We start from the raw sequence: 25,009 nt of genomic DNA, 5'->3' as shown, positions 1-25,009 counted from the left end.
GAGTGATTGGCTAGGGGAAATTGTCCTTTCCACCAATGAGGAGGTGCGGCAGGATGGAGGGGAGAGGCCTGGCAGCAGTAGTGCTTGTGGACAGACTCAGACTGTAGAGGTGCGGGGGGCTGAGAAGAGGCAACCGAGAGCCATGGCGGCGGTGGCGGCGGTGGCGGCGGCGGCGGCAATGCGGGTCCGGATCCTGCAGGCGAGTGAGGGTGGCGCCAAGGGGTCGCGAAACTAGAAATTCGGTCCTTTCCGTCCGCTCTCTGAGCCAGCCCCTTCATGGCTGACCCTCCTGTGCCCATCGGACCAGTGCGGCCCTGTCCCACACCTTACTCAGTATCCGCCTTCGTTGGATCCAGCCCTGGACTATCACCCCTCTCCCTTTTATTCTTGAGACTCCCTCTTTCTGGCTTTGGTCCACTCTCCTCCTCCAGCCCTGCCCCGCCCCTGCCGTCACTCTCTTGCCCTCACCTCTATCGGTCGGCCCACCGTCTTTCCCTTTCACCTCTGCACCAGCCACCTCTCTGCCCCAGCCACCTCTCTGCCCCCAAAACTCCCCTTCTGGTCACCTTTCTCTGCCGGGAGCATCCAGATTGTTCCCTTCCCCCACCCTTCCCTTCACTGTCTACAGTCCGAGGTAAAGGCGGAGGTAGGAGGCACACGAGGGGCGAGGGTCAGTGAATGAACTTTGAATCTCCTTCTTGAAGTGTACACTAGGTTTTCCCTCAAAGCAGCCATTTGCTGAGCTATTTTCCCCAGCTATGGCTCTTTGTATTTTCCACAGGCTGTGGGCTGTGCCCTTGCTTGCCAAGACTTTGAGTTTAACTTTCTCTCAGCAAAGTTACAGTGTTTATGTTGGCCGTGAATAAGGACACATAGTTAATGCTACCAGTTTGTTCCAAGCATATGCAAAGGACTAAACATCTCTAAAGCACGTGATAGAAAATGGGAGCCAAGGAAGACAAGAAGTGTAAGTTCCAAGTTCCCACCCCCAAGTCAGCTCCTAGCCTGACTCAACTCTGCCCGTGGGGGTGGGGTGGGGGGATTAGGTCCTCTCTGAAGCCAGCCTAAGAATAGGAGATACAGAAGCTGCATGCCTGAGGCCTGTGATTTACAACTCTGTTCATAGCCTTTCCCCACCCCCACCCCCCGCCCCGCAACCCCCCGTTGTTCACAGCCTTACAAGGACTTAGATTATGAGGCAAGATTTACTACAGGCAACATTCTGGAACCTGCAAGAAGCAATTTTGCTTCTCTTACTCATATCCAGCCTGGGAACTTCTTCCTCTATATTGCTGGGCTGTTAGATAATATTAGTATTTACCAGGTTTCAGTGAGTTCTACTGCAGAGACCATGCATTTTTAAGATTCTTAGCAGAGTCGGCAAAGATTCCTGTTTAAATATGCTATTTAATGGGACATTGTGGAGAATGGGTTGGAAGGGTTTGTCAAATGATCTGGCTTTCCTCATATTTCTTGATGTGATCCTAGTTCTGATTTTCTAGGTTTGTTTGTTTTTTTGTTTTTGTAGTAGAGAAACAAAGTTTCCATCCTATACTTTCCATTACCAACCTCTCCTCAAACTCTTCTACTGAAATTGACTTTTTTCCTTTGCCTCCTCTGCCATCACAAGTCATTGAGAGCCTTAAGAAGCTATTTTGTCCTTTGCATCAAGGAAAAGAATCTCCCTTCCCAAGTACTTTATTTTAGAAATAGACACTGTTTTCTGATTCATTTTCAGAAACTTCTGAGTTGACCTGGAAAGAACAGAGATAGTAATTCTAAGTCAACTAGGAGTTACTGTAACGTGACACTTTGATAAAGAGTAGTCTAGATTCTGGCAGTCAAGATATTATCACTCCCATTTAAAGATAAGAAGACTGGTCTGAAGTGACTCAATGACTTTCTTCAGTGATGCAGTGGAAAGAGCACAGGCTGCACAATCATACTTGGGTTCTATCCCAGCACCACCACTTCCTAGTTTTAAGAATATCTGTGAAGATTAGAATTAATATAATGAAGTAAGTTACCTGACACTAAAGGTCATCCAAAGTCTCCCAACTAGTAACTAATGCGGCTGAGAATTCAGGACTTACATCTTGGCATCTCTTTCTGTGTCAGGCACTGTCCCAAGCTTTGGGAAAGGAGAGATAAGTAAAATATTCACTGAAAACCCCCCTACTGTAATGCAATGATAAGTGCTAAACAGTAAGAGTGCACACAGTACTGTAGGAACCTAGGGAAAGAGCCCCAAATTCCACCTGTGCAATTCAGGAAAAGCTTCCAAAAGGGGTTGATCTGGGTTTAAGTATTGCAAGAGTAGGAGGCCTTTAGGTAGAGGGGAAGAGAGTTCTTGGTAAAGGAAATAGCAAGTATGAAATAAACATCTAGAGAACAAGGAGTTTGTTGTGACTGGACATAGGATAGTTTTTTCAGCAACAGTACTAATGAGTGTGTCTTGGAAAATGAAGAAAAGAAAGGAGATCTAACCTTTCAAAACTATATGATAATGTTTTATTATACCAGATGCAGTGCCTTTTATACCCTCTTGACAGCAGGGAGACTGTGTGCCAATGACAAAATAAAACTAAGTGGCCTAGGGATTCCCTGGTGGCGCAGTGGTTAAGAATCCACCTGTCGGGTTTCCCTGGTAGCGCAGTGGTTGAGAGTCTGCCTGCTGATGCAGGGGATGCGGGTTCGTGCCCCGGTCCGGGAGGATCCCACATGCCGCGGAGCGGCTGGGCCCGTGAGCCATGGCCGCTGGGCCTGTGCATCCGGAGCCTGTGCTCTGCGATGGGAGAGGCCACAGCAGTGAGAGGCCCGCGCACCGCAAAAAAAAAAAAAAAAAGCATCTGCCTGTCAATGCAGGGGACACGGGTTCGATCCCTGGTCCGGAAAGATCCCACATGCTGCAGAGCAACTAAGCCGGTGCGCCACAACTACTGAGCCAGTGCTCTAGAGCCCGTGTTCCACAACAAGGGAAGGCATTGCAATGAGAAGCCCATGCACCCGCAACGAAGAGTAACCCCCGCTCGCTGCAACTAGAGAAAGCCCGCATGCAGCAACGAAGACCCAACACAGCCAATAAATAAATAACTATTTTTTTAAAAAAGAAAACAAAAAAAAACTAAGTGACCTAGAATGCTCCAGTTGGCTTATCCGTGCATTTTCTGCCCTGTAAGAGAATTTACATGAAACAAAATTAATATCCAACAATTGCTTGATGTGTACTCATTCTTTCATTCTGCAGAATATTACTGAGTGCTTACTCTAGTCCAGGAATGGTGCTAGGGGCTTAGGACACAACCATCTAGTGATCTAAGGGAGAGAGACTTAATAATTAAATAAGCTACTATTCCCTAGTGCGATATGAGAAATAGAGGAATTCGGGTGTTTTATGAACTTCATAATCAGGTACTTAGCCTAGACCAGAGATTGAGACTTAAAAACTTCCAACTCTGCTACTGCCCCTCTCACTCACAGGAGTTAATCTTGTTTTTTCTACTTCAGAGGAAACAAAAACCATTAGATGAGAATGTCCTCAACTTCCTGCTAGCAAGCCTACAGAACTGGCCTGTACCTGTACCCAAAGTGATAGGGAGCTAAGGAATAGACGTGAGCCAAGCAAATGTGATGAAACAATTCCAGGCAAGAGGGAGCAGCATGTGCAAGGGCAATGAGAGCACAAAACATGTTCTGAACAGCTGGAGCATAGAGAGAGCAAGGAGGAAAGCAACAAGCTAGGAAACTAGAGAAGTAAAGATACTATGTAGAGTCTTCTAAGCAACGTCAAGGTGAGTCTTTATCCCAAGGACAATGGAAAGCCATTGGTAGGTTTTAAACAAAGGAGTGATCTAACCAGGTTTGTGTTTTAGAAAGACCCTCGGGCTATGGAGTGGAAACTAGATTCAGAAGGTTTAAGAATGGAGGCTGGGAGACCTGTTAGGAAACCATTGTTGAAGTCCAGGTGAGAGACAATGATGGTATAGACCTCGGTGAGGGTAGGAGGGGTGGAGAGAAGGGGGTGCATTTCAAAGACTTCTGGGAGGACATTGCCAGGACTTGTTTGATTCACTGAGGAGAGGGAGGAGTTGGGGTGACATTCAAGTTTCTGGCTGGGCAGCTAGGTGGATAGTAGCCCCATTTACTGAAAGGTGGGCTATAGGAAACAGAGCCGGTTGGTGGAAGGAAGATGAGGTCAGCTTTTTCAACATGTACCTAAATAACATCCAAGTAGAGATGTGGTGAAGACAGTTATGTAGGTATTACCTGAAGAGGAAGATTCTGGTGAGGAATTACAGATTTGGGCATCACCAGGATCTAGATAATTAAGCCACTGGAGTTGATGAAATCACCCAAGGAGAGTTCAGGAACTCCTTGTTCAGGAACTCAACCATTAGAGGCCAGGTATAGGAGACTGAACCAGCATAGAAGGCATAGAAAAAGTGGCCCAAGAAATAGAAAAGATACCAGGGCATCACAGAATACAAGTGGAGAGGGGATTCAGACAGAGGGCATGATTAAATAACTCTCCACCTCTGCTGAGAGGTCAAGTACAAGAAGGACTCGGAAGAGTCCATGGTATGGAGGAAGTCACTCGTGTTCAATCATAAAGCTTGGAGCTGATTGAAGAGTTAGTGGGAGATGGGGAGGTAATTGGTATAGAGAACTCTGGCTATTGGATAGAGAGAGGTTTAAGGTACAGGAAAGAAAAGATCATTGATGGAGGTGTCCGAGGCAGGAGGAACAGTTCAGAGCACAGGTGCAGAGATTAGCCTTAGATTACAGGACAGACACCTCTTCAGTCAGTCCACCTCTGTGCACCTCTGTCTCCCAGTCACTCTGTCCCTGTGAACTTTGGTAGCTACCTTCTCCACTATAAGAGGAAGAAAGGAAAAAATGATGGGTATTGGTCAGTTTTGTAGGCTTACTGGTAAGAAGTTGAGGAAGTTCCCATCGGATGGTTTCTGTTTCCGCTGAAGTAGAAAAAATAAGATCAGCTCTTTTTTTTTAATTAAAAAAATTTTAATTGAAATATAGTTGATTTATAATGTTGTACCAATCTCGGCTGTACAGCAAAGTGACTCAGTAATACACATATAGACATTCTTTTTTTAATATTCTTTTCCATTATGGTTTATCACAGGATATTGAATATAGTGCCCTGTGCTATACAGTAGGACCTTGTTGTTTATCCATCCTATATATAATAGTTTACATCTGCAAGATCAGCTCTTAAGAGTGAGAAGGAAAGGAACAGAGTTGAAAATTTTAAGAGAATTGTTAAGTTTTGAAATAGCAAGGAGTGTGAGCAAATAAGTATTTATAGTAATAACAACATGTAATGAGCACCAACTACTTGCTAGCTATTTTTCATACCTGGACAAGCTTGATCTCAGTAACTCTGTAAAGTAGGTAAACAAGATTCAGTGCCTGCCCTCGTGGAATTTATAGTCTTTGGGGTAACAAACAAGTAACTAGGTCATTACAACACAGACAGATAACCTCTTAGGGGAAATATTGGCTGCTATGGAGTACAAAAAAGGACAGCTAACCAAGTCTGGGGTGGGGGACAGTCAGGCAATATAAGCTGCCCAGTGGACCTTTCTTTCGTTCAGTAGATATTTACTGAACACCTACTGTGTAGCAGGTACTGTGTTGGTATTCGGAACGTGACTATAAGTAAGACATGGTGGTCTCCAGGAGAGTGTTGATGGTTTGAAATAGCTTTTGTGGGGACTGGGAGAGGAAGCAGACCAGGCATTTGGAAGGACTGTCTGCTGGCCCAAAGGACCAGCACCCTTTCCTCTAGACAGTGCTACAGGCACACAAACAAATTCTTGTACTTTATGCAGCCCTAAACTCTTTGGTTAACATGATTTCTCTTCAGACAAGGTAATAGATTATTAGATTGCAGCTTCCTTTTACAACCCAGTCTTGACTATTTTAGTTTGCTCACTTTGATTAGACTTCAGTATTTCTTATATCAACTTGCATAGCATATATACAAACTATTTTTTTTAGAGAGTGACTTTATTGTAACTGATCCCCCCGACCCCTGCCATTTCCTGATTAAATCCTATTACCTGTATAACACATTCTTTTCCTATTAGGTACATGTGGCTTTTTTTTTTTTTTAATTTATTTTTGGCTGTGTTGGATCCTCGTTGCTGTGCGCCGACTTTCTCTAGTTGTGGCGAGCGGGGTCTACTTTTTGTTGTGGTGCGCAGGCTTCTCATTGCAATGTCTTCTCTTGTTGCGGAGCGCGGGCTCTAGGCACGCAGGCTTCAGTAGTTGTGGCACGTGCGCTCAGTAGTTGTGGCTTGCGAGCTCTAGAGCACAGGCTCAGTAGTTGTGGCACACGGGCTTAGTTACTTCGCAGCATGTAGGATCTTCCCAGACCAGGGCTCGAACCCGTGTCCCCTGCATTGATAGGGAGATTCTTAACCACTGCGCCACCAGGGAAGCCCACATGTGGCATTTTAAAAAACAGCTTTATTGAAATAAAATTGACCTAAAATAAACTGTATATATTTTAAAGTGTATAATTTTTTTTATTTGTTTATTTTTGGCTGTGTTGGGTCTTCGTTGTTGTGCATGGGCTTTCTCTAGTTGCAGCAAGCAGGGGCTACTCTTCGTTGCGGTGTGTGGGCTTCTCATTGCAGTGGCTTCTCTTGTTGCGGAGCATGGGCTCTAGGCGTGCAGGCTTCAGTAGTTGTGGCATTCAGGCTCAGTAGTTGTGGCTCGTGGGCTCTAGAGTGCAGGCTCAGTAGTTGTGGTGCACGGGCTTAGTTGCTCCACGGCATGTGGGGTCTTCCCGGGGTAGGGATTGAACTCGTGTTCTCTGCATTGGCAGGCGGATTCTTAACCACTGCGCCACCAGGGAAGCCCTAAAGTGTATAATTTGATGTTTTAATATTTGTATACACCTGTGAAGACGTCACAATCAAGATAGTGAACACATTGCCCCAAAACGTTTCTCTCTTACCCCCTTCCTCTTTTCCTCCTCCGTCGTCTCTAGGTAACCACTCATCTGCTTTCTGACATTACTTTTTACATTTTTTAGTTTTATATAAATGGAATCATACCGTATATACTCTTTTTAAGTCTTAACTTCTTTCACTCAGTATAATTACTATAGTTATCCATGTTGCATATATCAATAGTCGATTGCTTTTTATTGCTGAGTAGTATTCCAACATATGGATATACCATACTAGTTTCCCTATTCACCCATCCAATTGTGGACATTTGTGTTGTTCCCAAATTTTAGGCTGTTACCAATAAATTTACCATGAACATTCATGTTTTAAGTATTTGTGTGGGCGTATTATACATACATTTGACACTTGGTTATATACTATCTTATATTCAACACCTATTGTGTTAGACACCATCCTAAGTGTTTTCTTATTTTTAATTTATGGTGACTACATGTACCAGGCCAAAAATTAGAAAAATATGGTCTAATGACAAAAAAATATTTTTTTAACCAGGACTGTCCTGGAAATTGAGCACATGATCATTATGGTTTATTGTTCTCTCATAGTTTGCTGTGTCTCATAGTCTCACAACTTTTCTCTTTATAAAGCCTGTATGACCCTTGAGAGCAAACACCAAGTCCTTTTTCATATACCCACAGTAACTAGTATAATGTTAAGCATATAGTAGCCATTCACTAAATTTTTAATAATTTTCTGCTCTCATTTATCAAAATAACCATTCTTTTACCTCCCAGGTTTCTTCCAAGGTGAACTCCAGTTGGCACCCAGCATCCTCCTTCTCTTCATCTTCAGTGGTGAGTTTATTTGGTAATAAAGGCTGACTTCTGAGAAGGAATCCAGTATAATTTGGGGGTATTCCCATTTATCTTCTTTACATAATTATGATCAGAGTTTATCTGAAATTTTGTATCTTGGTTTTCTTATATTGTGTCTACTATGTTGTAAGCATTTACAATATTGCATGGTGGTCTTTATGATTATGATTTTTAATGGCTATATAATATTCTATCAAGTAGATATAGCCTGAATTAACTAATAATTTTTCCAGATAACATTTAGACTTATTCTGTTTTTCAGTGTTATAAAACAAACATTTATTTAGGTAGTTTTCTTCTTTCCCTTCTGAATTAGGATTACTGTGTCAAAAGATACATTTTCTTGGCTTCTAGAGGTTTTCTTGAGCCTGCCAGAAAGGTTGTCTTCTTTACAACCTTTAGAGTTGTTTTTACAGACCTACTGTCTATCAGCCATTTGCAGTAACGAAACCCGATATATAAGGACTGGTGCTCAAAATCCTGTTTATATAGAAGCATGCACATACTGTAACATAGTAATCTTTCACCTTTTTTGGCCCACAGACCACTTTGAAAATTTAATGAAAACAAGCTACTTCTCAGAAAAACTACACAGATAGAAATGTCTTTTAAAATCTTTTGATCATAAAGGTAATGCATGCTCATGGTAATGTGACAGAAAGTCAGCTGGGCCAAGACGTCCTAATAGCTAATCTTTGTTAACACAGAGTCTACTGCTTTTTTAGTATAAGCTTCTCAGTGGCATATATTTACTTGTGAAGTTCCACTGTGTGATTAGCAGGGAATTTCCCATTTACAGAGAGATCACAGTATTGAGAGGCTCTGCCCCATATTAATAAGCACTATAGACAAGTATATTGTATATCTCTTTCCTAGTGCTAACATTTCTAGAAGGCAGAAAATTCAGTTATCAACCCCAATTCCTTTTCTCTTTGTGAAAGAGAGAAGTAAAGCAACTAACTAATACAAAGTTTTGTGGTGTTTTTTTTTTTTTTCCCCAGCCATCTGTAAAGCTTTTCATTGATGGGAAATTTATTGAATCCAAAAGTGACAAATGGATGGACATCCACAACCCCGTAAGCAAAGCTGCTTTGGGACTTAAATTTAACTAGCCTAGAATTCTGGGAACATGGTGGGAAAATAGGGACCAGGGTGTCTATTGTGAAGCACATGGCGCTGCCCCTGCGACTATATGAAAAATGAAGAAGGTGGGGCAGGGACAAAGGATGATGTGCTGCTTTTTTTTTAAAAAAAAAGATTTGTTATTTGTTTATTTATTTTATTTATTTTTGGCTGCATCGGGTCTTAGTTGCAGCACGCGGGATCTTCGTTGAGGCATGTGGGATCCTTGTTGCAGCGTGCGGGCTTCTCTAGTTATGGCTCACAGGCTCCAGGGCACGTGGGCTCTGTAATTGTGGTGTGCGGGTTCCAGAGCACATGGGCTCTGTAGTTTGTGGTGCGCAGGCTCTCTAGTTGAGGGGCGCGAGCTCAGTAGTTGCGGCACGCAGGCCTAGTTGCCCCGCCGCATGTGGGATCTTAGTTCCCTGACCAGGGATCGAACCTGTGCCCCCTGCATTGTAAGGCAGTTTTTTTTTTTTAATTTATTTATTTAATTTATTTAGTTTTGGCTGCGTTGAGTCTTTGTTGCTGCGTGCGGGCTTTCTCTAGTTGAGGCAAGCGGGGGCTACTCTTTGTTGCTGTGCGCGGGCTTCTCATTGCAGTGGTTTCTCTTGTCACGGAGCACAGGCTCTAGGCGCGCAGGCTTTGGTAGTTGTGACACGTGGGCTCAGTAGTTGTGGCTCACAGGCTCTAGAGTGCAGGCTCAGTGGTTGTGGTGCATGGGCTTCGTTGCTCTGTGGCATGTGGGATCTTCCCAGACCAGGGATCGAGCCTGTCCCCCCTGCAATGGCAGGCAGATTCTTAACCACTGCACCACCAGGCAAGCCCTAAGGCAGATTCTTTACCACTGGACCACCAGAGAAGTCCCTGATGTGCTGCTTTCTCCATCAGGCCACCAATGAGGTCATTGGTCGGGTCCCTCAAGCCACCAAGGCTGAAATGGATGCAGCAGTTTCTTCCTGCAAACGTGCTTTTCCCGCATGGGCAGACACTTCAATATTAAGCCGTCAGCAGGTCCTGCTCCGCTATCAACAACTCATTAAAGAAAACTTGGTAAGAAATCTGAATGGTATAATTTTCCAAACTGTTGCCTAGGGGATACTTGTCACTCTCATAGAGGCACTTTTAGCTGCTCTCCCTAACTGTACAATACAGAGAGACATAGATCATGGCTCTCTCCCTCATAGTACTTCTCCCTGACTTTTATTCTTTTTTGGCTGCCTGAGAACTAACAGGAGGCACATCCTTGCGTTGGTTTCTATTTGTGTGTTTTCTCTCTAGAAAGAAATTGCCAGGTTAATCACGCTGGAACAAGGGAAGACCCTAGCCGATGCCGAAGGAGATGTATTTCGAGGCCTTCGTAAGCAGGGATTCCTCATGGGGAGTTCAGGGACATTGGGAAGAAGCAAAGGAAAATGAGAGGCAAAGACCCCAGATGGGGGATTGCTTCTTCCTTTATGTAGATTTTGCTATCCCATGATATCTTTTTTAATACTTATGGGAAATGACAGTACTCAGGTATCTGTGGGATTGGTTTACTTCATTCATTATTTTACTCAAATGATCTTCCAAATGGTATATGTATTGCACTTTCTTTTTCCCATTCAGATAATCTCACTTTACGCAACCCCTTCACACGGCAAGTCAGTGTTTCTTCCCTCTGTCATTGGTCTTGCCACTCAGGGCTGACTAGAGCATGACAAAACTAAATAGTGCACAGTGTGGAGAGTTGGTGGCCCGACTGCTCCTTCTCTGTTCCAGAGGTGGTTGAGCATGCCTGCAGTGTGACATCCCTCATGCTGGGAGAGACCATGCCATCCATCACCAAAGACATGGACCTTTATTCCTACCGTCTGCCTCTGGGGGTGTGTGCAGGCATTGCTCCATTCAATTTTCCTGCCATGATCCCCCTTTGGATGTTTCCTATGGCCATGGTATGTGGAAATACCTTCCTAATGAAACCATCAGAGCGAGTCCCTGGAGCAACTATACTTCTTGCCAAGTTGCTTCAGGACTCTGGTGCCCCTGACGGAACACTGAATGTCATCCATGGACAACATGAAGGTAACTGCCCCTCTGTACATGGCACTTAATCTGGATACCAAAAAATCAAGGTGTTGAGTCAGTGATGGGGTGTTTTAGGATGAAGAACCTAGGGATGAAGGGATTTACTAGTAGTAACCTCCATGTTTGAAGATAATGTTTGTTGATTGTTTTGCCGCCTCTGTGCTAAGGTAACTAACTGGGGAGTAGCGGTGCTTCTTGCCCTACAGAATACATTAGGACAAAGAAATATGGTTAGGGCAAGATACAGATGAGATTAAAGAGAAGTTTTCATTTCAATATTGAGAGAATTTATAAGGTTATTTAACTCAGACTTTATAGATCTCAGAGGTACTGAAGTCCTTCTGATTCATATAATAATAGCTAACACTTGAAAAGTGCTTCTGTGTTTCAAGCACTGTTCCTAATGCCTTCTATATATTATCTCATTTAGTCTTTACAACAACCCTTTGAGGTAGGTACTATTATTTTCCCATTTTACAGATAAGAAAATTGAGGTATAATGAAATTAAGTGATTTGCCCAAAGTCACGTTGCTAGAAACTGTCAAAGTCGGGATGTGTATACTTAAGAAGGCTGACCCTGGTTTTTACTTTTAAATAGTATGCTCTATTGCCTCTCACATGAGGGCATAGTAGTATCTTAGAGTCCCAGTATAAGTGACAGTTGAGGAAATATCACATTCGTAAAGGACAAAAGGAAGAGTTGAGTATTGAAAGGCTATTATTTTGGAGGAAAATAGGAGTTGTAGCCTTCAGAGTTAGATTAAAAGTAGAAATTCTGGACTAGCAAGTGGAAAAATAATGAAAGAGAAGAGGTTAAATAAGATTTGTAGTTTAAAGAATTTAAGAGAGGGACTTCCCTGGCAGTCCAGTGGTTAAGACTTCTCGCTTCCACTGCAGGGGACGCAGGTTAGATCCCTGGTCGGGGAACTAAAATCCCACTAGCGGTGGAGCGTGGCCAAAAAAAAAAAAAGAATTTAAGAGAACAAGGACAGAACTCCAAAATGGGAATCCAGGGTAGAAAAACAAAAGTATGAAAACTTCTCATTCATAATAGTGAGAAAGGGAGAAATTTGCTTTGCTGAGAATCCCACAGCCCTTTTTTCCTTTGTGGTAATCATTTATTTTCTTCTTAAAGCTGTAAACTTTATTTGCGATCATCCTGATATCAAAGCAATCAGCTTTGTGGGATCCAACCGGGCAGGAGAGTACATCTTTGAGAGAGGGTCAAGACATGGCAAGAGAGTTCAAGCCAATATGGTAACTTCTTATTCCTTTTTCCCCCAAATTCTGTTATATGTATTAAAATTACCTAGAAAAAGCCCGTCAGCAGAGGGGCCACTCATCCCACTCTAATGCCAGTGTTTCTTTATTCACAATTCATCCTGGTTGTCTTCCCTTTAACCATGAACAGTGTGATGAGTTTTATTCTCTGTCACTTTAATTACCTTTTATCTTAACCAGGTAATCTTGGTGATAAAGTCACATTTCTCCTTAAGAATGATATTCAAATTCTCTGGGCTTCAGGAGTAACTGCCAAGTTCTGCTTCTGGCCCTGTTTCTTCCTTCAACCATTCTTCCAGCTAGACCCCATCCTTCCTGCCTTTAAGGCGTATCCTAACTACTAATGTCAAAGATATGATCTTCCCTAAGAGCCCAGACTATTTAAGGCTCTGGAAAGAGCCAGATATCCCTGTATGATATATGAGTGTGGTTTACTTGGCTGCATAGTTTTGCTGTTCCTTAGTGACTAGCTCCTCGCCAAATACTTGGCAATTCTTTGATACTAAATATAATGTCCAGTTGCTACTTTCTTACCCTTCCACTAATGTTGCAAAAAGGGTAGCCACCTATGTATAGGCTTGGAGACTGTTCATGATATGCCCATTTGTTTCTTTTCATGGCTGGATGTGTTTTGGCCAATTTGATTTATGCCCCTCCCAGTTCACTACATATTTCTTGAATGTATTCTGTGTCTAACATTATACTATGTGTAATGGGATACAGTTAAGTAGCAGACATGGTATCTATTTATGTACTCAACTATAGCTGTACCTGGAAACATGTGGAAATGACCATATGTCAGTCCCACATAGAAGTTTATGAGGCTGTGTATCTAGAAGCAAGCCAATTGGGGGAATTTCTTTCCGGAAATTGTGTATCAGGAGCCCTACCTCCTATTTTGCCTTTCAGCTGGCTACTGGCAGCTCTATGTTTACATTGCTCTTCATATAACTGGAACCTCTGACAAACAACAGATTCTTTCCTAGCTAACTTAGGAAAGAGAAGGGAGTTCTCCTTGGCTCCTGGATGCAGTGTTTAGCCTGTCAATTTGACCGAACGTGATTGAGGCAGTGTTTTGTTTTTGTGGGGGGCGTTTGATAATGGTTTTGATCTAAATAAACACCTATCAGCCTTTCAGCTGAGGAAGTGAAGCAAAAGTAACCTGGAGACTTACTCAGTGTTACCAGTACTTCAGCAATATCAAAATGATAATAAATCTATTTTCAAAGCAACACAGGATAAATTCTCGAGCCCTTTCCTTAAATTCTCATCTGAAATCTCAGGTTCTTTAATTTCTTAGCCAAATTGTATTTTGCCAAGGAAGATTCATGTACTTTCTGTATTTCCTTAGGGAGCCAAAAACCATGGGGTAGTCATGCCAGATGCCAATAAGGAAAATACTCTGAACCAGCTCGTTGGGGCAGCATTTGGAGCCGCTGGTCAGCGCTGCATGGCTCTTTCAACAGCGATCCTTGTGGGAGAAGCTAAGAAGTGGCTGCCAGAGCTGGTAGAGCGTGCCAAAAAGCTGAGAGTCAATGCAGGTAACCAGTTATCTGCCCGGCTTCTTTAGACTTTGCATCTGTGGCACTAAACTCTTGATTTTCGCATTGGCCTTGTCCAGTGGGAGCAATCATGTTTATTCTTTCCATTGTCTCTCTTTGTGCTGTACTACTTGTCATTTTGATTCATCTTTATTTAGCACTCATAATTTATGTTAATGAAGACCTTAAATACTTCTGTGTTGTTCTACAGGAGACCAGCCTGGAGCTGATCTTGGCCCTCTGATCACCCCCCAGGCAAAAGAGCGAGTCTGCAATCTGATTGATAGTGGAACAAAGGAAGGAGCTTCCATCCTTCTTGATGGGCGAGATATTAAAGTCAAAGGTTATGAAAATGGCAACTTTGTTGGGCCAACCATCATCTCAAATGCCAAGGTGAACAACTCTGGATTATTTATTTTGCAAATATATAATTTTGTGAAATTAGCTAAAGGCACCTCATTCATCTAATTTATAAATGAAGACACTTAATGACTAGAGACCTCATCTCTTGCCAGAATTACTCAGTTATTTTATCTCAAGTCTGAATGAGTCTCCCCTCCTGACTTCCAACCTCTTTCCACTATACCAGTGGTTGGATAACTTAAGAGCTAAAGAGTAAATATTTTTGGCTTTGCAGGGATAAATAGTCTCTGTCACAACTACTCGACTCAGCCATTAACATGGTGTGGTTTTATTCCAATAAAGCTTTATTTATGGACAATGGAATTTGAATTTCATATAGCTTTAGGTGTCATGATTGATTTTTTTCAACCATTTAAAAATTGTAGAAACCATTCTTTGCTTGTGGGCTGTACAAAAACTGGCAGCAAGCCACTCCAGCTCACAGGCCATTATTTTGCCGGTTCCTATCTTACGTTATACTTCTTACTTGTTTAATGTTAAATTCTTCTTTCCTCTCCTTCTTACTGCCTAGCTTATAGCTATTGCAGTGTCTCCATCAATATATCAGCCCCCAATAGTTATTGAAAACCTACATCTTCACCAGAAAGTGACAAAAGAAAAAGAATTGGTGTCAATTTTTATTTATCAAAACTGAAAGTTGCTCAGCTAAAATGACAATGACTCCTCAATGACTATGTTGAGGAGTTTTTTTGAAATTCAGATCTCCCCACTAATCCTATTATAATCCTGAATAGTCAAGAGCTGAATCTAAGTGTAGTAGAAATTATGAGATTTCTTGCCACAGAGTCATTGAGGAAAAATCCACTTATCAGCAACAAACACAGCTGACCAGCTGCAGTGGTAAAAGATGTTTTCAATGTTTCATGTGACCTGATACCAAAATAAAAATGTACAGACTCATTTGGGAGGCAAAGGAACAAATGAGAATAGATTGTTTATGTTACAGAAAACTTAGCACAGGATTTCTTTAAATAGAAAAATTCGCCTGTGGTGTTTTTAATATATATTTGATTTATTCAAAAAATGAATTTTCAAGTAGTTTTCAGTAAGATAACAATTGGATAAACAAGTAATACAGGCATAAAACAGGAAGCTAGTGATGGGTCATGAGACCTAAAAATACAGTGCTTAAAGAAAAGGAGTGTAGTTATATAGTTACAGTAATAGGAATTTCAAGTTATTTATGATTGGTAGCTTGGAAGATGGAACACAGCAAGAAAGGACTTTTTTTAATAGGTGATTTAAAATGAAAAGAGATTATTACTAACATAAAAGCTGTTCATTAAGCAACTGGGTAATAAAGTACCAAATAAGCAAGAAATACTGACTTCTTTTCTGCTACATCACTCCTGGCAGCCAAATATGACCTGTTACAAAGAGGAGATTTTTGGCCCAGTTCTTGTAGTTCTGGAAACAGACACTTTGGATGAAGCCATCAAGATCGTAAATGACAACCCATATGGAAATGGAACTGCCATCTTCACCACCAATGGAGCCACTGCTCGGAAATATTCCCACCTGGTAGATGTTGGACAGGTTTGTGAACAGAATTCTTAGGATATTCTTGTAGCCATTTACTGTTTCCTATGTAAGGGGAGAAGGTAAACAGCGATTAGTCACTGCCCCTCTGATCTCCCTCAGGAATAAAAGCTCATGGGATGCAGGATCGGGTGGAAGGTGGGTAGTTAAAATTGGTCTCTCTGACGCCAAGCATTTGGGCTTCTGAATGGAAAGTTCCTTTGTTTTTCTTAGTATTTGACATGGATTTGTTCTGCTTTAGGTTGGGGTGAATGTGCCCATTCCAGTGCCTTTGCCAATGTTCTCATTCACTGGCTCTCGAGCTTCCTTCAGGGGAGACACCAATTTCTATGGCAAACAGGTGACTTTAAAAAATATATTTTTCCTCTAAGAAACTTTCTTGAACATATTCAGGAACAAGTCAGTAGTTTCCCTAGAAAAGATATAAAAGTTAACAAAATTTTGCCAATTCCTGAATAACTCAAGGCAAGAGTTTTTGGGAAAGAGCATGAGTAAATCCAAGCCTTTGTATATGTCCTCTCCTCTGCCTGTGACCGTCTCTTCCTGTATCCCCCGTTTCTCCCGCCTTTTCATCTGACTGTTAATCCCCAGTTTAAAGTGTGGACTCCTCCAGAAAATCACCTCTGACCATCACCATCCCCTTCAGTGTTGGGTTGGGTATGTCCTCATGTGCCCCCACTGCACACATTGCTCCCGTAATAGTTACTCATTTACTAAAAATTTTATTGAGCACCTTCTGTATATTAAACACTATTCTATAATAAAAATTATATAAATGCAGCACCGAACAAAAAATAAATAAATAGAGCAGATCTGGAACCAAATTACCACTATTATCACATCCTTCAACTGGTGCGTATATCCTAAAGCAAGAACAGGCATGGCATGTTCAAACAGCAGAAATGGGCTGGAGCACAGTGAGTGAATAAGGAAGATAGTGGTAAGAGATGAGGTTAGAGAGGTAGGCAGAGGCAAGTCATGTAGTAGGACTATTTAAGCCATGTTAAGAAGCTCTCATCACACTGTAATTATTATTTACTTATCTGCAGAACGTGGCACAGAGCAAGTACCCAAATACGTGTTGGACAAATGGGCTAGTGAAAGTTCTTTGTAGTCCCACAGAAATACAGCCATCTTGGGACCTTCAGTAAAAAGTTACTTATTTTCTATACAGGTCTCCCTTTCATAGGTTAATAATAAATTAACAGTGGGATTACACAGCAGGCTCTGACCGTGTAGCCAGCTGGTTAAGAAACACTGTTTGGAGGTGGATTATCCAGTTTGTGCATTAGTCACAGCTTTTGTAAAATTGACTAGTTTGATACTATTAAAAATTTCTTTCAAGGGAAGCAGAGTAAAACTCTTGCTTAAAATAGTTTGTCAGTTTTGGAGTTTTTTTCCTGCTATGTCTTTGTTTAATTACTCTAAGTTACTCTGGTGAGTGAGGCTTCTTAGAGTAAAAGACTGACCTTATATACAGTTTGAAGTCTTAAATCCTTAGGTACTTAAATTGCTATTTTGCACTATGGAAAGAAGACATAAAAGTATCATTCTTACATAATAAAATGTAAACTTCAGTTGTATCTTATATTGGAAGTATGTAATAATCTCTAAAGTTGTTTTCACTATATTAACATTGCCCAGATTTTGTCTAATAATTCTAGAAGAGTATTTTAATCAAGCTGGTGTGTTTTTTTCTAACAGTATCCTTCTAGCTTGCTAGTAATTTTATGTGTTAGATCTGCAGTCTATTCTCTTTTACTCAAGCCTATTCTTATAATATAAATACAAGTTTAATAGTTTACCTTGTTCAATTTTTCCATTTAGATGTGCCAGGTAATATGCTAAATGTTTTACATAAATTATCTCATGAGCAATATATTTAATTTTGGTTGCACCTATTCCTCCAGTAGGAATGTGAATAGCATTTCATAGCATCTCCTTCAAAAGTGATTAAAAGAGGAATCTTGAAACCCCCAGGCATATATGATAACTCCCTCTTTCTCTCTTTTTTTTTTCTTTCTTTGTTCTCTTTAGGGCATCCAGTTCTACACTCAGCTAAAAACTGTCACTTCACAGTGGAAAGAAGAAGATGCTTCTCTTTCCTCACCTGCTGTAGTCATGCCTACCATGGGCCGTTAGAAATGAGTTGTTCTGGACTCAGTCCATCCTGAGTAATTGCCCTTTATTCTTGACCAACTCCAACTGCCAACTTTGCTCAGATCAGATCCCTGGGATTGGAACACTATGTAACTAAAATCTTTCACAGGACCATTATCCCCTGTTAAGTAGTTAATAGGGAGACTCCTAGTGTAATTCTGAAACCAGATTTTCACTTGCTCTTCATAATTTTATTTCTGAGGTCACTGTTCTAACTGTGAAGTGCTTCTCTGGAATAAGAGCTTAGACCTGATTTCTAAAAATTTTCCCCTTTTCTGATGACTTGAAGGAAGGGAACATTAGTGTGTGTAAAGACGATCTTCCAAGGAAGAGGATCTCTTGTATGGGGAAATAGGTCAAAAATAATTCACCCTTTGGTTGATCGTCAAACACAGCCCCACATAAATGCCAGTGGGTGAGGCCTCTCTGTGAAGCTTTGCTGAGTCTCTCATTTATCCCACACCACACAAGATATAATCCATCTCTACTTATCCCACAGATGTGACAACTGCTTCTGTCTTTTCTGCTGAATGCCACTTTGTCCTAGTGACTCATGACCACTAATTCTATCATTGTCACTGTTCCTGCTCCTTAAAACCACTTCCCAAGGATACCTCAGTATGCATTGGACAAATCAACTCTTTGTGGTGTGTGCCAAGCGTTAAATTTCAGGGTTTGCTTTAGCAATCAATTAATGCTTCAGTCATTAATTCAGATGCCAACAGGATTTTTTTAGAAAACTATTTCGAAAGTTATATCAGGCCCAGAAATCAAGGGGTATTCCAAACCATGAAAGTGAGCAAGACTCTTTTTTTTTTTTTTTTTGATGCTTAACAGGATCTCATGTTTACTGAGAAGTGATTAATGGCAGTTTCTCATTGGCTGAATCAGAAACTGAAGAAACATTCACTACATGTTTTACAATATTTTTCTCTTCCAAAATGCATTTCTGTAAACAAGTTTTAACCACTGTTCTTAGCTTTGAAATCAAATTAATGCTGAACTTAATCAGTATAATCAGTATAAGAACAGAACATTTCTTAGGACTCCTAGTACTTTACTTTGAGTAACAAAGGGTCCGAGAAAATGAACCACCCTTAAAGATACAACCTTGGGCGACACTGTTAAATTCTCCAAGACAAAAATTCTTCCTAAAAATGTTCTTCCCGTTTGGAAGGGAAAAACCAAATTCCTACTTCCTGGGGTGGAGGCTCAAAACCTTCAGACTCAAGTGTTCTCCAAGTATGTGCAAGACTGTTGCCTAAAGTAAGTCTAACCTGATATTACTTGTCAAAATTTTTATATTGTTCTTTCCTCTTGCCTGCATTTCTCATTTGTGATACTTTTTTCTTTTTGCGGTACGCGGGCCCCTCACTGTTGTGGCCTCTCCCGTTGCGGGGCACAGGCTCCGGACGCACAGGCTCAGCGGCCATGGCTCATGGGCGCAGCTGCTACGCGGCATGTGGGATCTTCCCAGACAGGTACAAACCCGTGTCCCCTGCATTGGCAGGCGGACTCTCAACCACTGCGCCACCAGGGAAGCCCTGTGATACTTTTTAATGAAAGAACCCTAATGTAAAGTAATTAACTGGGGCCTAAGAAATTTCAAAGCTTTCCATGTGTGAAGTAGTCAAAGAAATGCTTTGACAGATTCTTCTGCTACCATTAATTCAACTGTCTTTATGCTTTTTGTTTCTTTGCTATAGCTCAACTTTAAGTCAGAACAGAAATTTATGTGCTAAACTGAGTAGATTCTTTTTGCTCTACCATGCCAGTTGAATCCTGTCTTTCTGATATGGTCTTCACCCATTGACCTAGGAGAAGGCTTCTCATTTCTGATAGAGTAGTCTCTGGTCCTCAGCCAGATGACATAGGTCATTTATTTTTCTGCTTCCTCATTAGTTACGTAGATAATGCTAACCTATTCCATGGGGATTATTTAATGAATTAAGGATGGTAAAAACCTTTAGAATGTTTGTGCATTCTGGATTTTAGGCTTATTACTACCACCTGTTGGATAGAATGTCAAAATCTTTAATCACTTAAGGTGATTGAACGTTAATAAAATACATTTATGACCCTCCTGGCGCTTTTTTTTTTTTTTTTGGATTTGCCTGCCTAAAGGTGAGGCAATAGAAATTTATAATTTCATAATAGAATGCCTCTTGTTTTATCTCTTATCACAGCTGACAACTGGTAGTAATATTTAATCCAGTCCAACAACTACAGGCTGGGTTGAATAAAAGGTCATATTGTCTAAATTCCAAGTGGAATTAAATATAATCACAGAGACTCCTAAGTTTTCCTTACATTTAAGGAAAATTACTTTTTAAGAAATGCTAACTAATCAGAATTGTGCTGCTCTAATTGGAATCAACTCATTTGGCTAGGTACTTGCTACTCAGAAAAGTTTCTAATTTCTTAGATGGAAAAAAATCTGTACAGTTGTGTTCATGCTAGTAGCTGCTAAAAAATTCAGTATTTTCTTTTTGCTCTGATGTGGCCTCACTGGAAATTTCTCACATTTTACATTGTACTAATTGATTATGTACAACAAATTACAAGTAAAAAGCTCTTAAAAAGAAAACCTGGCTTTTTTTTTTTTTTTAATGGTACTGTACTTCCTTATAATGCCTTTGTCCGCTAGCTTATAGTGACCCAGACTTCCCACCTCTGTCCAAAGCCAACAGTTACATGGTCACTATGTTTATTCTTACATAAAGGATAGTACATATTTTAACTGGGCTATATATTTCAAAAGGCAATTTATAGGTTTTCCACACTAAAAGAGGCACAAATATGCATTTGCATTAAATATATGTCTTCCTTAGTGTGGATATTGTTTATTAAAATGTCCACAATCTCACACTAATGTTATTACTCATTTCAGTGATCCCTGAGAGCTCCCAACTAGTAGAGAAAAGAACTGTGACTTAGAGGAAGCTGCATGAGGAAGGGGAACAATTATGTATATTGTTTGGTTAGATTACAGACTCCTTACTATATCAGACTCTTGTGATCCTTTCTGAATATTGGGTATCACCAGTTCACCAGTAGAGTCTAAGATTGGCACTTGCTGGGTGATGAAGATGTGATCTTGAAGCTTACTTTCATCCCTACAATAATGACAAAGTAAGACTTGTCAACAACCACACACACGGAACTTGGTTCAGAACAATGATATACTTGTTATGTTATTCTCACTCAATTCTAGTATGTATAAGATGTCTACAACCACCATTGTGATCAGGCTCATGTTCATTGCTTTGTCAAGAGAGCTTACCCAAACTCCTTTGTTGTTTCATCATCAGGACCAATATAGTCTGGAACTGGACGTCTAGAACTCTGGCCGTATTTCCTGTAGTGGGTATAAGTTAACAATGAGGCAGTGTCTCCACATGCCCTGTATTTCAACTACACTTTAAAACTGCTAAAGGAAAAAAATAATAATAATAATAAATAAATAAATATAGGACTTCCCTGGTGGCAGAGTGGATAAGAATCCACCTGCCAATGCAAGGGACACGGGTTCGATCCCTGGTCTGGGAAGATCCCACATGCCGCGGAGCAGTGAAGCCCATGGCCACAACTACTGAGCCTGCGCTCTAGAGCCGCGTGCCACAACTACTGAGCTCACATGCCACAACTACTGAAGCCCGTGCTCTGCAACAAGAGAAGTCACTGCAAGGAGAAGCCCGTGCACCACAACAAAGAGTAGCCCCCGCTCACCATAGCTAGAGAAAGCCAGCATGCAGCAACAAAGACCCAACGCAGCCAAAAATAAATAAGTAAATAGAAATTTAAAAAATAAATAAATATAAAACTGCTAAAGGGAAATGCTTCAGTTGGATGGGCTTCTTATTTTCAAAAATGAGCTTTCATACACACATAGAGGCAGTATAATATTAGGCAAGTTAATTTAAACTTACATTCTCTTAAAGTTGAGACATGTTGAACTTAAGAAATGGAAATATTTATGAATATAATCATGATGATACTCATAAAATAGCTATTAAGGGCTTCCCTGGTGGCACAGTGGTTAAGAATCAGCCTGCCAACGCAGGGGACACGGGTTCGAGCCCTGGTCCAGGAAGATCCCACGTGCCGCAGAGCAACTAAGCCCGTGTGCCACAGCTACTGAGCCCACGTGCCACAACTACTGAAGCCCACGCGCCTAGAGCCTGTGCTGCACAACAAGAGAAGCCACCACGATGAGAGGCCTGCACACTGCAACGAAGAGTAGCCTCTGCTCACCACAACTAGAGAAAGCCCACGCACAGCAACGAAGACCCAATGCAGGCAAAAAATTAATAATAATAATAATAAACAGCTATAAATGGTGATGGGCAAGGTTGAACCAGAGTACTGACCAAAAGCAAGGCCAAAAAATTCCCTTCCCACAAAAAGAATCTCAAAACACAGGAAAGTTACCAATTTAGATAGACCCAGTATGAAAATTTTTTCTTATACTTTGGAAATTCTAGTTTAAGAACAGAAAAATAGGCCCTCTTGCCCTTTGAGATGACTCACATTCTGTCTATTGAGTGTGTATCACCCTGAATAAATCTGCTTTCAATCTAAAAAAAAACAAAACCAGGAAATCAACATCATTCATTCAATATTCTAATTTGAAAGTGAGATTAACAGAGTTACAAAAAGTATAGTAGGTTGATTTGCCAGCAGATAAAGACATACCCCACTCCTAAAACTTGTCCTCAATTAGGTGCATATGAAAGCAGCATAACCCCATTCAAAATCTGGCTATATTAAATAGTCCAAAAATAATGCATGAAAAAAATGTACCTTAGATACCTCTAGTGCCTGAGATATAGCCAGAGTGATTGTTGATGCACTAAAGAGTGCAGTTTATTGGTTATACTCCTTTGAGTTAATTCAATCACAAAGAAAACTATTGTATTGTTGGATTCACAATCATATACAACCAACTGTGAACTCTTACCAACTTCCTAATTACTCCACTTGCCTTGGAAGACCTTTTATCATCTAATTCCTCCCCCGCTGGTTTGAGCTTTCTCATTTCATCATCCTATTCCTATCTTATCTTTTTTTCATCCAACAGGCTTAGGCATCATCCCATTGTGGCCAGTTCAAGTTCACTGATTTGGTGTGAAAGATTTCACTCAAATTCCTTTGTTTATCCAAGTGTTGAAAATAACACAGTGTGGAACTTGAGGCCTGGTACTCTGGCTGTATTTCCTGGGGTACAGAAATATCAACTCACAATGAGACAGACATTCAGTGCCTACAGTCTGGATTCTACCCCTACCTCTTCAATTAAACTCTTTGAAAGTCCACCAGAGATGCAAAAGCCATTTCAAAATCCTCCATCTTCCATTCAGCTTATAATTCTTTAAACTCTTCTCTTTTGGTTGTACTCTTTTTTTATTCTCCTGTTTATTTTTTATCTTTTTTTTTTTTTTTTTGCGGTACGCGGGCCTCTCACTGTTGTGGCCTCTCCCGTTGCGGAGCACAGGCTCCAGACACGCAGGCTCAGCGGCCATGGCTCACGGGCATAGCCGCTCTGCGGCATGTGGGATCTTCCCGGACCAGGGCACGAACCCGTGCCCCCTGCATCGGCAGGCGGACTCTCAACCACTGTGCCACCAGGGAAGCCCTCTCCTGTTTATTTTCATTGTGGTTATTCCTAAAGGTTCTAGTCTCAGCCCCTTTATTCCTGTATCTTCATCCACTTTCCTAAACTCAAGTACCAATTTTCACTAAACATGCTCAAATCTCCCTTCCTAAACTCTCATGTGTACTCCAATCACTCTTTGCAAATGCCTTAAGTGGTTTTAACTCCAATATGTTGCCACATCTCCAGTTCAGCACTGAAAATACTACTTGTATTTCTTCTGCCTAGAATGTTTTTTCCACCCCATTTTGTTCCTACTTACCTTTAGAGATCTGCTCAAGCTTCTGCTTCCTCAGAGACTTTCCTGATCTCCTCAATTAGGTCAGATTCCCCTAATCTAGGCTCTCTTACCACTGTATACCACTCCTTTGAACCTATGTCATAGTTGTATTTTTTATTTGTGTGATGATTTGAACAATGTTTTTCTTCCATGTAGACCAAAAACTCCCTGAAATCAAGCATGATGTCTTTATTTGCTCAACACTATATCTTCAGTAAATAGTTGGCACTCAGTATGTATATGTTAAATGAATTAACGGATGGATTAAATAAAATTTAAACATTTCCCTCACGCTGGCTTTCCAGATTTTTCATTTGCCTTTCATACCACCATTCCTTCATGTCTTAAGCTAAAAGTCTTAAACATTTACTCCTTTTCTTTATTCCTTTTGTCCTTTATCACCAAGTCCTGTTTCTCCTTCCTTACTTTCTCTGTTTCTCCCCTTTATTCCGACTGCCCTTACTCCTGCCTAAACCCCTCACTGCTGCGTGCCCAGAGCAGGGCAGCAGCTTCTGTTGGTCCCAACTCTATTTCTGTCCTCCAATCCGTCATACATGTCACTGTGTTACGTTAAGGTCGGCTCTGAGAACAATGACCTGTGAACCCTTCCAGTGAGAGAGTATGAGTCTGGCTTCTTGCTCTTTGTATTCCTTTAAGGCAGAGAAGAAAACTATGTTACAGTACTCTAGAATCTACAAAAGTTCAGGATTTTCTGCATGGTTTTTAAGGCTCATCATAACTCAGTCTATAGGTTAAACCTTATTTCTAATTAGTAATTACTCTCTAGCATCACCAAATTTCCTCAAGACAGGCAGTTTCTCCTCAATGTTGCCTAAATACCCTACACCCATTCCTAACTCTGGGCTTTTTCTTAGGCTGTCTACCCCTTGCCTGATGTGCCCTCCCTGCTCTACCACTATCCTACAAGGCACCCCACAGGGTCACCCTCTTTCAATCTTCCCTGACTACTCTAGCCCACTGACGCATTGTCTGAATTCCATCTTTACTTTATTGTGCCACCTAATTTTTTTCCTTGTTATGCTTGGTTTTGTTTGGGCAACCAAATAGTAAGCTCTTTGAGATCAAAGGCAACGTCCCTTGATTCTTTTGAATCCCCACAATACAATGG

General features: G+C 41.1%; 2 protein-coding genes across 3 annotated transcripts in view; one reads left to right on the top strand and one right to left on the bottom strand.

Annotated features, from left to right (window-relative positions):
* The first annotated feature begins 78 nt into the window (after positions 1–78).
* Positions 79–24,171, top strand: ALDH6A1 (aldehyde dehydrogenase 6 family member A1). The gene is made up of 12 exons (XM_030831674.2): positions 79–199; positions 7,736–7,795; positions 8,818–8,892; positions 9,827–9,988; positions 10,217–10,295; positions 10,697–10,999; positions 12,139–12,260; positions 13,636–13,825; positions 14,037–14,218; positions 15,605–15,784; positions 16,029–16,127; positions 17,825–24,171. Exons 1-12 carry the CDS (start codon positions 143–145, stop codon positions 17,927–17,929), a joined length of 1,614 nt encoding a protein of 537 aa, XP_030687534.1. The 5' UTR covers positions 79–142; the 3' UTR covers positions 17,930–24,171.
* Positions 15,290–25,009, bottom strand: part of BBOF1 (basal body orientation factor 1) — a 39,614-nt gene continuing 29,894 nt past the window's right edge. The window contains exons 10-12 of one of the 2 annotated variants that reach the window (XM_060295045.1): positions 21,231–21,305; positions 20,949–21,063; positions 15,290–16,199 (exon numbers count right to left, since the gene is read on the bottom strand). In XM_060295045.1, coding sequence (XP_060151028.1) covers positions 16,188–16,199; positions 20,949–21,063; positions 21,231–21,305 — 202 coding nt within the window. In that variant the 3' untranslated portion in view covers positions 15,290–16,187. Of the gene's footprint in view, positions 16,200–20,585; positions 21,064–21,230; positions 21,306–25,009 lie in introns of those variants that run through there. The other variant, XM_060295044.1, reaches the window with a different exon arrangement.

The sequence above is a fragment of the Globicephala melas genome, chromosome 2 (genome assembly GCF_963455315.2).
Source record: "Globicephala melas chromosome 2, mGloMel1.2, whole genome shotgun sequence".
Classification (NCBI taxonomy): domain Eukaryota; kingdom Metazoa; phylum Chordata; class Mammalia; order Artiodactyla; family Delphinidae; genus Globicephala; species Globicephala melas.
This window is presented reverse-complemented; position numbering and strand designations above follow the sequence as displayed.